We start from the raw sequence: 18,089 nt of genomic DNA, 5'->3' as shown, positions 1-18,089 counted from the left end.
TTTTCCGAGGACTCAGCCAATGAAAAGCCAAGGGCTGTCTGCTGAGCCCGCCCACCGTCCTCTCCCCTCTATAAAAAGCTTCTCCAGGCCTACGGGCCGGGACTTGCCCGTGGCCCGCAATGATTGAGAGTTTCTGCGGAGAAGTACCTGGCAGTCTTTTTGCTTTAGGCCGACGTGCTGGTGGCCCATCCGGGGACCAGAGAAGACCCCCGACGGCTCCGGGCTGGTGAGCAAACAGGCGGCACCCACACTGAGCTCATGGCGCTCCCTGCTTTTCCTGCCGACCCTGGGCTTTGAAGGTACGTCTTTCTCCTGGGCCGCAGCTTCTTTGTTTTGAAACTCTCCAGGCTTCATTCAGGAGGTATTTTAGTTTTGTTCTTTCTGGTGAAGGCCTTGTTCTGTACGCGGGTACTTGTTTGGCACTTCGGTCTGATTTGAAGTCAAGCTGTTCGGGTGGGAGCTGGCTCACCTCTGGGCTGTTCTTTGGAACAGGGTCTGTTCTAGGGATCCAGGCTGAGCAGCCTTCGCCTGGCTCCTCTGGGACCAGCCTGCCCCCTTAGAACTGGCTGACATTAAGCCTGCAGGCTGTTTGAGCTGTTTGAGCTGACTTCCCCCACCACCAATACAAAACCCAAGCAAACAGACAAAATACCTCTGAGAAATGGGCTCCCTGTTAAACATTTTGAGGTGCCCCTTCTTCCTTCCCTTCACACACTCTCAGCTTCCCCCACACTCATTCTCTTGCCAACTTTTCTTTTTATCTGAAACTCCATACTCCCTTTCCCTCTAAACTTTTCAGAACCTGCCCCTTTAAAATTAAACTGCTGAGAATCCAGAGGCCAAACCTTTAATTTCTTAAACGCCCTGGACTAAAGCTGAACTGTGAGCCACAGTCAAAGTTTTTCCCAAAGTAACTGAAGCTCCTCACAGCTTTGCTGAGGAATTTAACACGGTCATTGAAACCTCTCAACTGGGTTCCTACGCTTCTATCAGCGAGTTCATATGCTTGTCAGTGAAGCCAGGCCCGGCATCGGATGAAAACCACTAACTGGGGAAATCCCTGAAAGGTCGCTAGAGTTCCAGCCAGGAGACCAGCCTGCTAACTTACTGTGTGGTCAGCCTTAGACAGTCACTCAGCGACTGCATCAGGCAGTTCCCAGGGCTTTTCCAGACCCTGTTGGTTGGAACACAATTCAGGCTTGTACAGAACAATCTGATGAACTGGTTCGTGACTATTGTAATAACTTCCAATTACTTTAAAAGAAAAGTCTGGTCTTCAGAGGCTGATTCCACCTGTGTTGCTTTTAACTCTATTAATGGCCAGGATCTTTTCCTTCTAGTAAATAAGTACCAGCATGGAATGGGAAACTGCATCCACCCAGATTTAGTTAATCTGGCAAACGAGCTCTCCCCCAGTCTAATGAGTCGCCTTAAAGGAAGACCGCCAAAACTCTTAATCTACAACGCCAGCAAACAAAGACCCCTAATGGAACCCAAACCTTCCTAGTCTCTGCTGTTGCAACCCTCCCTCTTAATTGGCTTGAAGAAACATTTCTCCAGACTGAGGGTAAATCTCTCCCAGTCCTGACACTGGAGCCACACTCTCAGGGATCAGCCCCCCTGCTACAAAGCAGAAAAGAAAAAGAATAGAGTTTGCTGACAGGTTGACTCTTGGGTATGAGAGACAGAGGAGGGGAGGCTGGTTCTTAGGACCCCAGAAGGGTTAGCCTGTGTGGACAGGATTTCCATCGAGCAAGGCGGGTATAGAGAATAAGAAGCAGATTGAATGGGAGCTGTCTGGTGGAAGAGGGTGCATGTGCAGAAAGGACCCACTGGACGTGCTGCCTTGAGGTGGGACTTCTGAGTCGGGGGGCCATTGGGCAGGGACAGCATCCGCCCTGAGATGTCGATCTGGGTGCTGGTAGCAGGTGAGTGGAACTGAAGCCAGGGAGTCATGGAACTCACCTGGACTGCCATCTGTTTGGTCCTTTGTGTCTTAGGCACAGGTGTGTGGACCTGTGTCCCCAGGACGTGTAAAAGTGGGCCTGCCCTAGCCCAGAAATGCTGCTGTGGGAGTGGCTCACCCCAGGGGGCGTTTGGTAGCGTGTAGAGACGCTTTTGTTGTTGCAGATTGGGGGAGGGGGTGCTACTGTCTTCCAGTGAGCAGAGGCCAGGGATGCTGCAAGCATCCTACAGGGCACGGGGCTGTACCCACAGCAAAGAAGGATCCAGCTGCCCCAAATCTCAGTAGTGCTGAGGCTGAGAAGCCTGACCTAGAGCGACTTACAGTATGTGTACAATATATGTGACTTATACTTGTGTAATATATAATGTATACAATATGTAATATGAATATATAATAATACAATGTATAATTACATATAATATTATAATGTATAATACTATATAATAGAATGTATCTTTTATATATATGTGACTTAGAGTTGACTCCAGAAATGTGAAGCTCTGTCACTGCATGCTCCTGGATTCCTGAAGCAGAAGTGGCTTTTGGATAAGTGCCATGGCTCATCTTCAGGGCAGTTTCATCATTTGGTTCTCTTTGTTGCTAGAAAAAAGCCAGCTGTGGTTATAATTTCCTGCTGTTTACATCCTATTCAATTTTATATGAGCTAGGCAGAGCCCAAATGACATTAAACGATCAAGTGAAATAGATCAGTTGCAAAAATTTTTTATTATATTGATCAATCAAAATACTCTTAAGTGAAAAAGATACGTTCTCTCTTTACTCACTGATAATTGTGGCTTTTCCCCCTACTGGTATATACACACATAGATTTGTATATACTTTCAAATGGGCTCTAATTTGTCACTCCAACTCGACTGTAAACGTGCTGTTATTTATAAATGTTGTTAGATAACAGTCACCAGACAATATTACTCAAGTGTTTAATCCTTTGAATCAAGAATTTCACATATATTCATGAGCCATGAACAAGCGGTCTTGGAAGATGGTATTCCTGTTTCATGGTGACGCAAAGCAAGACAGGAGGAGGCATCGTGGTTTCCTCCAAGCTGTAAGGAGGATCAAGTTCCAAATCTTCAAATAGTTCTGTCCCTTGGATCTTTGTATGCAAAATAACTTAGAAAATAATTACTCATTAGTTTAAACAGCTAAACTTTTTATTTGCTCTGCTTTTTATTTTTTTTAATTGACGTATAGTCAGTTACAATGTGTCAATTTCCGGTGTCCCACTCATGTATATACATACATATTCATTTTTATATTATTTTGCATTAAAGGTTATTACAAGATATTGAATATAGCTCCCCATGCTCTACAGAAGAAATTTGTTTCTTATCTATTTTTATATGTAGTGGCTAACATTTGCAAATCTCAAACTCACAAATTTATCCTTTCCCACCCCGCCTCCCCCTGGCAACCACAAGTCTGTATTCTATGTCTGTGAGTCTGTTTCTGTTTTATAGATGTTCATTTGTCTTTTCTTTTTTTTTTTTAGATTCCACATATGAGTGATATTATATGATATTTTTCTTTCTCCTTCTGGATTACTTCACTTAGAATGACGTTCTCCAGGGCCATCCATGTTGCTGCAAATGGCATTATTTTATAATTTTTATGGCTGAGTAGTATTCCAGTGTATAAATATACCACAGCTTCTTTATCCAGTCAGCTGTCGATGGACATTTAGGTTGTTTCCATGTCTTGGCTATTGTAAATAGTGCTGCTATGAACATTGGGGTGCAGGTGTCTTTTTGAATTAGGATTCCCTCTGGATATATGCCCAGGAGTGGGATTGCTGGGTCATATGTAAGTCTGTTTTCAATCTTTTGAGGAATCTCCATACTGTTGTCCACAATGGCTGCACCAAACAGCATTCCCCCTAACAATGTCGAAGGGTTCCCTTTTCTCCACAGACTCTCCAGCACTTATCATTTATGGACTAAAAAAGCCAGTCTTGAAACCGATCTTATCAACAAAAATCAATTCCAGAAAGAATGTAGCTTGAAATATGAATGTTAAAAAATAAACTTTTATAAGATAGTATCAATCATTTTTATGATCTTGAAGTAGGGAAAGAATTCTTAGGTCACAAAACCCAGCAGCTATCTGGGAATAGAATGGGAAATTAGACTACATTCAAATTAAGAATTTGTCTTATTAAGAATTTGTCTTATTAAAAGATACCATTAAGAGAGTGAGGAGGCAGTCACCAAGTGGGAGTGTATAGAGGCAACACGTGTAACTGACAAAAGACTCCCGTCCAGAACATGTAATGAACGCTCATAACTCAATAAGTAAAAGAAAAATGGATGAACAACAAGGTCCTGCTGTGTAGCTCAGGGAACTATATTCAATACCTTGTAATGGCCTATAATGGAAAAGAATATGAAAGAAATATATATGTATAAATGAGTCACTATGCTGTACACCAGAAACTAACACGGCTTTGTAAATCTACTAATACTTCAATTTTAAAAACTTAAAAATAGGAAAATGGGTAGAAGACCTGACTGTGTCACTTACAAAAGAAGCTATCCGAATGGTCTTCAACTTCCTTGATCACCATGCAAATTCAAATTAAACTCACACTGAGATTTTATACACATCTTCCAGAATAGCTACTGTTAGACTGGCAACGGTGAGTGTCGGTGAGACTGCGGAGTGACGGGAGTCTCACTGACAGCTGGAGGGGTCTGCTGTGCGTGGCACCCTAGAGCAGATTTAAAAGTCAGCGCCTCCCAGGACCAGGTGCTTCCTTCCTGGGGTAACAGAAATGCAGCACATGTCCCTCAGAAGACACGTGTAACAATGTAGCAGCATCATTTGCCATAGGAAAAAAAAACAAACAACGAAATGAGACTTCTGGTTTCCAGGCTGAACTGTCACTCTTGTCCTCCTAACAAGGAAAGGAGCCAAACAAGCTGAAAACCAATCATTTTTCTTAGATTCCTCAGAGAACTGAAGTTCAGGGCAAACCACTCCCTCTAAAATTGGAGAGACAGGTGACTACCAGGAATCACAGCTTCCCTGGAGCAGAAGCCACCACCAGAGGCAGTCATGGGGGAGAAAATTTGAGCTGGCAAATTGCTGGAGGCTCAGTGTGCACAAGCTTGCGTAGGAAAAATTGAGGAGGGCCCAGTCTTACCTAAGGGGCTTCACACTTTTGTGAGCCAGCCTCTGGGAGCTCCACTGGGTACTCAGGGTTAACATGGGAGAAAAACTCACCTGCTTTCCATAGGGAAGGGGAGAAGTAGCCCCTCTGAAATATGCCCAGAGCATCCTGTTCTTAACAAAAGCCTGTCCTCCAGGAAACTGCTTCACCAGAGCCTAACCCCTTTGGGATTTACCAAACCTCACGGCCCTGAGGGGTGGGAAATACCCAACTCCTGCCCCCTCTAGCCCTCCTGTGTCACCTAAGTGGGGACAGGGAGTGAGGTGGTTGTTTGAGAGACACTTGTGAAGGTCACAGCCCCAGGCACCTGCTCATTAAAAAACAAGGTCTTGTAGACACCTCATTACCACACAGAAGGGCTCCTGTACCATAAAATAAGTTCACAACAGAAGGAAATGCAAGCCTCAGACTGTTTTGAAGAGGACTCCCGGAAAACCCAGAGAGCACAGGGGAGGAAAAAAACCAAGGACACAGAGGAGATTTTTGCCTCTAACACCCACTGCAACAGCAGAGCAAACACCTCCCAACTCCTAGCCAGATAAGCAAAACCTCACACTGAAGGCACCTTTACTTCTACCCAGAACATCATGTCCATCTTTCAACAAAAAGTTACAAAGCATGCGACAAGGCAAAAACACACAACTTGAAGAGACAAGGCAAGCATCAGAACAACACTTGAATGTGGCAGAAATTTTGGAATTATGGTACCAGGAATTTAAAGTACCTAGGATTAATATGCTAATGGATTTAATGGAAAAGGTAGATAACATAAAAGAGCAGATGGGTAATGTAAGTATAGCTAAGAACGAATCCAAAGGAAATGCTAGAAATCAAAAACAGTGTAACAGAAATGAAGAATGCCTTTGATGGATTCATCATAGCCTAAATGGCTGAGGAGAGAATCAATGAGCCTGAAGAAATGTCAACAGCAAAGTCACAGATTGAAAATCAAAGAGAAAGAAGAATGAAAGAAACAGAACAGACTGTGAATTGTGAGGCAATTTAAAAAGATGTAACATATACATAATGGGAGTACCAGAAGGAGAAGAAAGAAATTAAAGGAACAGAAGAAATATTTGAGGTAATAATGGCTGAGAATTTCCGAAAATTAATGATAAACACCAAACCACAAATCCAGGAAGCTCAGAGAACACTATGCAGGCAAATACCAAGAGAATCTACCATAAGACGTATCATATTGTAATGACAGAAAAGCCAAAGACAGAGAAAATTGTGAAGAAAGCCAGAGGAGAAAATACCTTAGCTGTGGAGAGACAAGGATAGAACCCCATCTGATTTCTTAGTAATCACCTGAGCCAGAAAGAAAAGCTCACCAACCTAGAATTCTGTATCCAGCGAAAGTACTCTTTAAAAGTGAAAGAGAAATAGACTCTTAGACAAAAATTGAGGGAGGGGGTTTGTCAGCAGCACAACTGCCCGGATGGAAGTGTTAAAAGCTCTTAAGAGAAGGTGATGCAGGTCAGAGACTGGGATCTACATGGAGAGTGGAGGCATATGGGAGGCGGAGTAGACGGAGGGGCTTCCCCGCTCCCTCCCCTGAGGGCTGTCACCACGCCCAGCACCCATGCCCCCACCCACGCTGAACAGCAGACAAGAAGAACTGCGATGCTGGCTCAGAAAAGGAAGAGTCGCTTTCTCAGCCCCCAGCTGCAGCCTCTGCGTTGAAATGTAACTGGGACGGACAGGGCGAGTTCTCTGGCTCCTGGAAGGGAGGAGTCTCCTCCAAAGACTCGGGGAAAAACTGCAAATAAGAAATGAAAATACAGCCATAAAAAACAACAACATAACGCCATTTGCAGCAACATGGAAGTCCCTGGAGAATGTCATTCTAAGTGAAGTAAGCCAGAAAGAGAAAGAAAAATACCATATGAGATCGCTCATATATGGAATCTAAAAAAAGAAAAAATGAACATAAATACAAAACAGAAACAGACTCATAGACATAGAATACAAACTTGTGGTTGCCAAGGGGGGAGGCGGGTGGGAAGGGCAGACTAGGAGTTCAAAATTTGTAGATACTGACAGGTATATATAGAATAGATAAACAAGATTATACTGTACAGCACAGGGAAATATATACAAGATCTTGTGGTAGCTCACGGTGAAAAAGTATGCAACAATGAACATATGTATGTTTATGTATAACAGAAAAATTGTGTTCTACAACTGGAAACTGACACTACATTGTAAACTGACTATAACTCAAAAAAAAATACATGAAGAAATGAAAATATTGTGAAGGCCGCCTCCCCCTCGGCTTTATGGGCTTAAGTAACTGACTAATTGTGACTTACCCAACAGAACATTTTCTTACATAATCCTCTGGCCATTAAGTTGTGGCATCATTTTGAGACCAATCACTCAGAGCTTCAAGAAGAAAGAATTCAATACATTGGGTAGACATTGAATTCTTTAAAAGCTCCAAATTATAGCTTTTTAAACTAGAAATGAAAAGCCCACTGACCACTCCTGTATGTTTTAACTTTTAGTAAGGGAAATATTGATTGCTATCACCCACACAAGCAAAGCCCCTTTGGGGTCCCCCTCCCTTTAAAGAGAAAGAATAAAGGCTTCTTGAGACCAAAAAGTGAGGAGACTGTGGGTTATCCCCAGCCGTGATCGGTGCTCTCCTGCTGTGACCTCATCAGGAGCCGCTGGGAGGGACCAGGCACCTGTGTGAGCCCCTGGCTGGACCTGGGCTCTTGGCCCTTTAACCCAGGAAGCTGATGGTGACCCGAGGGACTTGGGCCACAGTTAGCGTCCGTCTTTCCCCTTTGGCTTTTGTCTATTGTGTTTCTTGTTTTTTTCTCCTCTACTTTTTTCTTATTCTCTTTTTTGAAATTTTTGGAGTTTATTCCTTCTTTCTTTTTATCTTTCTCATTTTCCTTTGTTCTACTTATTTTTTCTTTATTCCTTTATTTTTGTTAGGCATTGCATTACATCAGCAGGTTGCTTTGTGTAGTATAGCTGTTTTAATTTATTAACTCTTGTCATCCAAGAGCATGGGATATCTTTCCATTTCTTTACATCATCCTTAATTTCCTTAATCAGTGTTTTATAATTCTCTGTGTGTAAGCTATCCTTTTATTTTCATTATCTCATTTTTCTTTTTTGTGTGTTTTTCTCAATTTTTAAATTCCCCAATCTTTTTTTATTCTTTGTCTCTTTTTTTAATTGAAGTATAGTTGATGTACAATACTACATAGGTTTCAGCTGTACAACATAATGATTTACAATTTGTAAAGTTTATGTTCCATTTATATTTATTATAAAATGTTGGCTATATTCCCTGTGTTGTACAATATACCCTCTTTGCCTCACTTTTTATTTTCCTTTTTCTTCTTCTCATTTTTCCTTTTTTAACCTGTTAGAATAGTTAGTATTGTTTCTTCTTATTATTAGTATCATCACTTAGCATTATTAGTATTGTCCATGTAGTTAGCAGGTCACCATGCTGCAGGGCCTCATGGCCACTCTGCTGACCAGGAGACCCATATTGACAATGACTAGCTCCCCCGACTATTGGCCAGGGCAGCTTCACAGAGGCATAGTTGGCCCAGCACGTCCTGATGGGACAGGTGGCCGTGAAGGTCATTAACAAGATCAGCAGAGATCCTCCAGTCTCCAGAGGCTATGCCTTGAAGTTCAGAGCATGAGGCCTTGAATCACGCCAATATCCTGAAACTATTCAAGGTGACTGAGACCCAGGAAATGCTCTTCCTGGTCGTGGAATATGCCAGTGCAGGAGAGATGTCTGACTGCCTGCTGGACCACAGCCATCTGGAAGAGAAGGAAGCTTTGGCAGATTCCTCCAGGTGGCATCTGCTGTGCAGGACGGGTGTGCAGCCACCAGGAGGGCGTTGTCCACAGGACCTAAAGCCAGAGGACCTGCTTTAGGATGTTGACCGGAATGTCAAGGTTGCAGACTCTGGTTTCAGACATGGGTTCACTATGGCAACCGGCTAGACACCTTCTATGGCAGCCCCCCTGTGCTGCCTGACCAGTCCAGAGCCAAAAGTCGGGTGACCCCATGAGGGATGTGTGAAGGTGCCCCCCTCTATACAGTGGTCAGCGGGTCCCTGCCTTGTAATGGACAAAACTTCAAAGGCTGCGACAGTGGATACTGAGAAGAACAGGCCGTATTCCCATTTATCTGCCTGTGGAATGTGAAAAACCTACTTGAGAAATTCCTGTGACGGATGTATTAACTAGATGGGGGAGTCCTTTTACAATGTGTGCATCTATCAAATCATCACACTGTACACTTTAAATCTCTTACAACTTTTTATGTTCATTATACCTCAATAAAGACGAAATTTAAAAAAATAACATTAAAAACTTCCTGACCCTGCACCCCAGTGAGAGAGGCACGTTAGAGGAAATCACAGGGACCCGTGGATAAACAGGGGGGTCTGAGGGGAGACCTTACATGGAGACACCCCCCGACCACAAGCACCTGGTGGACTGAGACAGTGCTGTGCTTGGGCTGCAAGTGGCAAGATGTCCAGGACTCGCTGATGGGTCATCACATGACGAAGTGATGGCCACCCGTGGGCTCCCGGGCCACGGGACAGCCCAGCGGGAGGGCTGCACCGTCACCGCGAAGCCCCTGCCCTCGGCCGACCCCACCCTCAGCTCCGGTCCTGCCCCATCCCGTGAGCTTGTGCTCTAAACCTCAGCTCTGCAGCCTCCTGAGGCTCAGGTCTGTGGCCTCAGGAGTCCTGGTTTGAGTTTGTGACTCTGTGTCTCTTAAGTGGACCGTTCAGTCGTGGGAGAGATGAGACAACTGGCCACATTGTGCAGGACTTTTCCGAGCTGCTTGTGAATTAACTTGTCTGCAGCCCCCTGAAATCCTCTGTGCAAGCAGGACACAGTCCTGAGCACAATTCTACCTCGAAGACATGAAAGAAAGATGGAGCTGTCCAGAGTGCTGGAAATGCTGGGCGTGGATGGAAGTGGGCTGTTCAGCCTGAGGGAAGGTGCCTTGCAGGCCTTGGGCACACACGTGGGCCCCTGGGGTTACAGCTTTAGGAGGAGTCTGCTCCCTGGGGGAATCCCAGTTGCCTCCTGCCTCTCCAGGGGGCTCTCCAAGAAGGCAAGTGAGTCTGACCCACGCTGCTTTCAGATTACTGCCTCTGCACTAGGATTTGGAGCATGTAAGATTTTGCACATACTCTTTAAGAGGGGGGTCTCTGTTTCCTACAGCCAGCTCACTCTCCTGAACATAAGCCCCACTGGTTATCAAGACCAGATGTTCTGGGGGATCATCTTCCCCATGTAGGAACCCCAGGCTGGGAATCCTGATATGGGCCTTGGACCCCTCACTCCTTGGGGAAACTCTCTACAGTCATGATTAGCCTCCCATTTGTGGGTCACTGAACTGCGGGCATGGGGCTGACTATACTGTGTCTCCACTCCTACTATCCATCTGACCGTGGTTCATTAGTTGTGGAAGATCTCGTCTGTTAGCTTTCAGGTCATTCTCACAGACAGTTGCTCTGTAAGCAGGTGAAATTTGGGTGTGTCCATGGAGGAGGTGAGTTCAGGGTCTTCCTACTCAGCCATCTTGGCCACCCTCTCTGGTAAATGTTTTAAAATCTGTTTTTTTTTTTTCCCCTCCGTCAAAGGGCAGAGGAATTGCTGACATTCTGTGTGCCAGAGCACTTGAAGCAAATCTGCTTCCAGCTTTAATACCTCAACTAAGGCAATTGCCAGAATGAAGCGTTGTTAATTTTGCCCCCTGATACCAAGTGCCCCTGCTGGGTCTGCCAAGTGCTGCCTCCTTCGCTGTCCAGCAGGACACAGGGTCTCCTGGGGACTTGCGGGACCCTCAGCTGCTCTGCCTACCTCCCCGGCAGGGGCTGCTCTCTGCTGTGTCCACGCTCCCAGCTCCAGGAGCACAAGGAGCACTCAGCTGCTGAAGAGCAGGAGCCACAAGCATCTCTGCTGACTTATCGTAGGAGAGGGACCTCCTTACAGCTCAAGAAACAGGTTCTAAGAAACAATTTAGTGTCAGGGAGAACTGTTTTGCATACATTTTTAGACTATAATCATGAAAAAAACGTCCACTTGCTTAGGAAGGTGCCATGATTTATGCTTTGTGATAAATTTTTTTAAATGATTGCCTTTCTTGATTATCGAGCACTATGAGCAAGGGTGAAAAGAGAAGTGACCAGATATTTCCAATATTTGCAATATGTGTGATGGACAAATTGGTAAGAGAACAATCAATACTCTAATATGAATATATCAAGAATAGTCATTTTTTTTTAAAAAAGAAATTTTAAAATCTAATTAAAATATGAAAAGATTTTGAACATCACTAATAAGAAATACATATAAAAGCATACCTTTTAAAGCATCAGATTGGCAGAGATGAAAAAACTCAGAACACTTAGCATCAGGGAAGGCTGGAAATGTGCCTTCTTACCATCAGTGGAAATATTCACAGGTATATTTTTGTAGGGCTACTTGCCAATATATCGTGACAGCTTAGAAGACACACGCTTTTTTGACATGACAGGAGTTTCGTCCAGGATGGCTCAGCATGGCAGCATTTAGTTCCTGTGGCCATCAGTGGGGAGCTTGCTCTGCCCGGTCCCTCTGAGCTGTAACTCACTGGACTCAGGGTTTACACTTAGCCCCAGGGGAAGCCCAAGTTACTGTGCTGGTGACTGAGAGGACATTTGTTCTGGACAGAACAATCACAGATCTTAGAGCAGGGACACTGACACGTTGTCAGGAGGAACACTGTTCATTCCTGTCCATCAAATCGTGAGCATCTGCACAGGGTCGTCCCGGCAACCCTGCAGATGAAGCCTCGCATGCGTGGCTCCCTCCCCGGGGCTCAAATGGGCTTTGAGGTCCTGCTGCAGGTCCTTACCCAGGACAGTCCTGTTTCCCCACCCTGCTGGCACCAGCGGGGGCTAGAGACCGGCTGGGCCTGGGGCCGTGAGGACACAGCCAGGGTCCTCCTGTTCTCACTCCTTTACCACCTGTGTTAAAGCTTTGAGTTCCAGGGATGGCAGCCTGTCACCCAACTCCCTTTAGGAACCTGGGCCACGTAGGAGACCCCGTGTGTGCCCCCTGGCGGCGGTGTCTGCTCTGTTGCCGTGACTGTGTCTCCACAGGCAGCGCCGTCAGGTGCTCAGAGTGGTGAATGGTGAGCGTGGGCAGCGCCCAAGGATTGCGGTGTGGAGTGTGTTTTCAAGAGGCAGCATTTGGAAGAGGAAACTTATTTACATACTTTGCATTGATTTACATATCTGCCTCTGACAGCTCACTCCAAATACTCTCCTAGGAATTCAGCTATTAGGTGCAGCCACACTGCACTATTCTATGTAAAAACATAACAGTAAACCAGCTCAAGCTGTCACAATGGCAGCCACCAGGAGCTGCTCCTCAGCCCCGGTTTCTTGTGCTGGAGCGAAATCTCAGTCACTCTCTAGGGAAACTGTGCCTTTCTAACCCACCCTGGAAAATCAAGGAAGGAAAGGAAACCACCATTTCTTTACTGCCTTTCATCTACCAGGCACTGTGCTGGTCCTGCAGTCGGTTCGCTTTTTTGTCTATTATTTAATATGAAAATCTGGTTTGTGTAGTTGGCTGGTGATGAGAACACACAGGAAGAGTCATGCTGATTATAAAGTCTGCTCATAGTGTTTGCAGTGCACAACCTGCACCACTGTGCTGCAGCTCTGAGCTGGCCTGAAACTGCAGACAGTACTGAACCCTGTATATACTGTGCTTTTTCCTATACATACATACCTATGATAAAGTTCAATTTTTAAATGTGGCACAGTAATAGATTAACAACAATAACAATAAAATAGAACAATTATAACAATAGACTATAATAAATTACGTGGCTGTGGACTCTCTCAACATATTTTATCGTACTGCACTCACCCTTCGTCTTATGATGATGTGGGATGATACAGTGTCTGTGTGATGAGATGACAGGTGAGTGACGTAGGCATTGTGATGTGGCATTGGGCTACTACAGACCTTCTGAGCAGATGCTGGAAGGAGGACCACCTGCCTGGGTGACCGCAGATTGTCACCCACGGTGAAGTCGATGGCTGGATGTCAGGAGTAGACAATGTTGACATTTGGGGGACCCAGCGGGACAGAGCAGGACAGGGGAGATTTCATCACGTTACCCAGAGTGGCCCACAGTTTAAAACTTATGAATTTGCTATTTCTGGGATTTTTCATTTACTATTTTTGGGCCATAGGTTTGCCACGGGTAACTGAAACCGCAGAAGGGGAAACCTCAGCTAAGGGGGGACTGCTGTACCATTCTCCAAGAAAAGGAGCCAGGGCTTTTTTGAGAAAAGGCTAATTCTGGGGCTGAGGTGGAAGGCACAGGGTGAGCCTGGGGTATCTCATAGTGCCAGAAAGAAAAAACGTGCTTTAAAAACAAAAAAGTATGGACCACATCAGAAAGAGCTGATCTGAAAGAGCTCCCAGGGCTCAAGCTGGAAGAATGCGAGCAACAAAGTAAGTAGTGATAGCCCTGGATTATTACCCAGAGGATAGAATCATCATAGGGCGCTCCAGTGAGAATCACCGTAGGCAAGATTCAGTTCTAAATGCAAAAACTGTGAGTGAAACTTAAAGGAGACACAATATATTGCATAGCCTCAACTATCTCCCTTCAAATACTTATTAATAACTTGTTTCTCTTACTTTGACAGACCTATGAGTATTTTTTTGTAATTTTTATTGAAGTATAATCAGTTACAATGTGTCAGTGTACAGCAAAATGTCCCAGTCATGCATATATATACATATATTCATCTTCATATTCTTTTTCATTAAAGATTTCTGAGTATTTCAAGCAAAAATGTTAACATTGTTTTGCAGGGTTTATAGCATGGAGATGTAAGATGTGTGATGACAGTAGCTCACAGGATAGAAAGAGGGCAATGGGGCTGCTCTGTAACAAGGTGCTTGTTGTGCACATGTACTCAGAGAGTCTGCTCTCAGCCCCAAGCAGACCTAGGCACGTGATCGGTGCTCACTGTAATCCCTGGAGTGACCGCTCAAACAAGGCAAAGAGGTGTGGCTTAAATGCTGATAAAGGGATTGAACGGAACACAAAAAGTATTTGTGTAAGAAGTTCATAGACCCCGTTAGCCAGAGCAGCCAAAACCAGAAAATAACTCAAATATCTGTCGATAGGAAAATGGATGAACAAACGGTGGCGTATTTATGCAACAGAACACAAGCCGGAATACAGAGGCGCGCACTGCGGGCGCCCGCGTCCCGGGTGGACCTCACGCCCGCGCCGCCCAGTGAGGCGGGACGACCGGCGCCGCGAAGCCGGGCTGGAGGACGCACAGGAGCGGTGGCCGGTGGGGGAGGAGGGAACTGCCTGGGAATGAGCCTGGGGGGATGTTCTGGAGGTGATGGACACACTCTGTTCTTCAAAGGGGCGAGGTACGCACGGGTGTGTGTACTTCTCACAGCCTTGGTGCCTTTCAATGTGTGTACCTCTAACCTGAAAAAAAAAAAAAAAACTGAAAAAGAAAAGCGAGGGGTGGGTCGTCGCTGGCAGTATCAGTGAAACAAAAATGGCAGATAGTTAGTAGTCCCAGAAGCTGGGTGACAGACCTGTGATAGCATTTTGTTATTTTGTAAATGCTTACGATTTTCTGTAATAAAATGCTTTTATGAAAAGACAAACTTGGTCCACAGTGTCAGCCAGAGAGATGCTGGTTGCCTTGTGGAGGATGCAGGAAGAAAGTGATGTCTGGGGGGGTGGGGTGGCCCACACGAAGCTGGTGTAGCTCTTGGCTACACAGGTGTGTTCGCTCCGCAGTAATACATCCTGAGTGATTCCAGCATGTATTTCTGTATGCATGTTATATATACGTCAATAAAAATTTAAATGTTACAATATTTACACAAAAATCCTGACTCAATATGTAACAGCAGAATTTTGTTTTGTTTTCTTTTGACGTGGGACAGGTTCATTCATTGTATCATCAGATGGATTTTAAAATTCCAAAGTATTAGCGTCCTAACCCCTTAGACCTTTTCAATTTTTGCTTTAATTTGGTAGGTGGCGTGGTTTTTATTTTTTAATGATGCGATACTTTCTCCAGAAACGTCTTCCCCATGTGGTGCACACACCAGGACCACAGCTCGTAGCACAGCGCCCTGTGCACAGCGTGCACTCAGAACCCGCAGAACTGGGTTGAATCGGGAGAAAGGGTCCGTTCGTGCCCAGGATGGCAAGGAGGCAGCGCAGGAGAGGCTGAAAGGCTAAGACCCAGCAGCCAACGCTCTGACATCTGCTTGATAAACCGTTTGCAACTCGTTCACCAAAAGACGTTGGTTTAAAGTGATGGTTTTCAGCCTTGGCTGGGCACTGTAGTCACCTGGAGAGCCATCAGAAATACCGATGCCTGGGCCCCACTCCAGGGATTCTGATTTAATTGGTCTGTTGCAATTCACAACTTAAGAGAATTTTTAAAAGGCCCCCCATCCAGTGATTGTAATGTGTAGCCAGTGGGGAGAACCACTGGCCCAGGGACTGGCTGCAAGTGACTTCTGTGTGCGCCACGGGGTCTCCAGGAACAGCTTTGCCTTGTTAAAAGCAAAGGATAACTTCTTGCACAGCCGTTTGGCTAAACTGCAGCAGGGGGAAATGTCTTCTCAGCAGACCCCACCTTTATGTCACTTGCTTTCAGACTAAGGGGCTGTTTCAGATGCGGTAGTTTGGTTTAGTCCGTGCTGAAAATCATACGTAGCCTACAAGTACCAAAAAAAGAGGAAAAGAATTTGCAAACGTGGAGTGCGTTATGTATGTTTTCAAATTCCTCCTGTGATTAGAAATGAAAATTCTACTGCTGGAGGCTTGATTTCCTCAACTCAGCCATCTCCCCAAGTTATTTCAAGTCTTTCCAGGAGACTTCAGCATTCTCTCAAGGGGATTGTTTCCAATGGTGAGGAGTATTAGACAGACTGAAGCCTCGAAGGAGGCTGCTCCTGCTGCAGAAGTGGCTCCAGAACGTGGGATGACCAGGGAGGTGGCGGGTGGCTCCGACGGCAGGCAGAGCTGATTCTGAGTCTCAGCCCAGCCGCTAAGTAGCTATGGGGCTTTGGACAAGTTACTGGACTTGGAACAGTTATACGAACTCATCTTCAAGAGAAAGCATCATGATACTGATTGCACAAACAGCAGTGATTCTTCTTTCTCTCTCTTTTAATTGAAGTATAATCGGTTTACAATATTGTGTTAATTTCTGGTGTAAATCAACTATACTTCAATTAAGAAATAAATTAAACATATAACAGGCACTTAAGAGGTTATTGATTGAATAAATGAATCCTTCCAATGGGCATGAAGGTGAAGTACACGGAGGTTCCACGCGTGCTCTGTGGATGGATGTACTTGGCGCCACCTGTCCACCCACCCCTGCCTGGGAGCTAGCTCCCCGCTCCAGCTTCTGGAGAATTCAGGGATTTAGCTCACCTGGTGTTCTTACCTCACCACCTTCAGAGACTAATATGTACTTAATATTTTTCATTTCCTTCTAATTAAGCTATTTCCCCTCAAATATCAACATTCAAGATTAAAAAAAAATTTAAATTATTATGCCAGCCATAAAAAGGAATGAAGGACTAAGCCATGCTACAACTTGGATGAACCTTAAAAACATGCCGAGTAAAAGAAGTCAGTCATCAAAGTCAAAGTATTATATGATTCCATTTATATGAACCATGCAGAAAAGAAATCTATAGAGACAGAAAGTAGATTAGTGGCTGCTTAGGGCCGAGGGAGAAGGGCGAGGAAGACAGGAGGGTGATAGCCAAAGGGTGTTTCTTTCTGAAGTGATGAAAATGTTCTAACATTGACCATGGTGTTGGTTGCACATATCTGTGAATGTACTAAAAACCATTCAGTTGTACACTTTACATGAGTGAGTTGTATGGTATATGAATTGTATCTGAATGAAACTGTTTAAAAACTTTAAAAATTATGATGCACTATTTTATACATTCAAAATAATATATGGTATACAGAAAGATAAAATTAACAGCCCTTACCTGTCCTCTGCTTAGTGAATAAAACTATGCCACCACCTTGGAAGCCATCTACATGGCCCTCCCCAAACACAATACTTTGCCCCCCTCCCAGAAGAAACCTTCATCTGCAGTTTTAAAAAATGTTCATTTGACTTTCATTACAGTTACTAGGTGTGTCTCTCTGAATAATATATTGTTTAACTTTGTCTAAGTTTTTAAACTTTCTATAAATGTATGTGCTATGTCTACCTATGTAACTCGGATTCTCATTCAACATTGTATTTTTTGAGAGCCGTTCTCATTTCAGAGTTTATTTGCCATGTATTGTTCACTAATTAGCCTCTAAGTTGAAGACACTAAAACCTACCTCAGAGAGGAATCTCGTGGGTGATGAATATAACATGTCTAGTGCAACGCCTTATTCATCATCGGTGTCAATGTGACATGTAATACTACACACAGTATCATTACATAATTATTAATAATTGCATCAGTATCATAGCGACCCCTTTTTCTGTGAATGTATGATTTCATCAACTGCATTATGGATGAACAGTTTTCAAACTGGTAAAATCCAAGTTATGCAGAAATGCCTCCTAGATATTTGAAGTTTCTTGACAGCTACGATTTAAATTTTTTACATACCAATTTACTTCTAAACATATTTTTAAGTTTAAGCCAACTAAAAATGAGTGTTATAAAAAATTTCAACCATTTCCAAATACTCTGCCAAATTTGTTTATAAGCCTGTAAATCAGACTGTAACGTTTCTTAAAAAGTTTTATATATTTTTTAAAAATTTGGGGGGGAGAGGGGGGCAAGTAGTTTTATTTTATTTATTTATTTAACGTAGGGACTGGGGAATGAACCTGG

At 44.3% G+C, this 18,089-nt stretch overlaps 1 protein-coding gene across 2 annotated transcripts in view; it reads left to right on the top strand.

The window, feature by feature from the left end:
• LYRM4 (LYR motif containing 4) overlaps window positions 1-17,900 on the top strand; it is a 159,349-nt gene extending 141,449 nt beyond the window's left edge. Inside the window, exons 3-4 of one of the 2 annotated variants that reach the window (XM_074348047.1) lie at window positions 169-299; window positions 14,364-15,135. In XM_074348047.1, the coding sequence (XP_074204148.1) occupies window positions 169-297 (129 nt within the window). In that variant the 3' untranslated portion in view covers window positions 298-299; window positions 14,364-15,135. Of the gene's footprint in view, window positions 1-168 lie in introns of both variants that reach the window. The other variant, XM_074348046.1, reaches the window with a different exon arrangement.
• Window positions 17,901-18,089: the final 189 nt, after the last annotated feature.

The sequence above is a fragment of the Camelus bactrianus genome, chromosome 20 (assembly GCF_048773025.1).
Source record: "Camelus bactrianus isolate YW-2024 breed Bactrian camel chromosome 20, ASM4877302v1, whole genome shotgun sequence".
Classification (NCBI taxonomy): Eukaryota; Metazoa; Chordata; class Mammalia; order Artiodactyla; family Camelidae; genus Camelus; species Camelus bactrianus.
The sequence above is the reverse complement of the archived record's forward strand: the minus strand, read 5'-3'. Positions and strand labels throughout refer to the sequence as shown.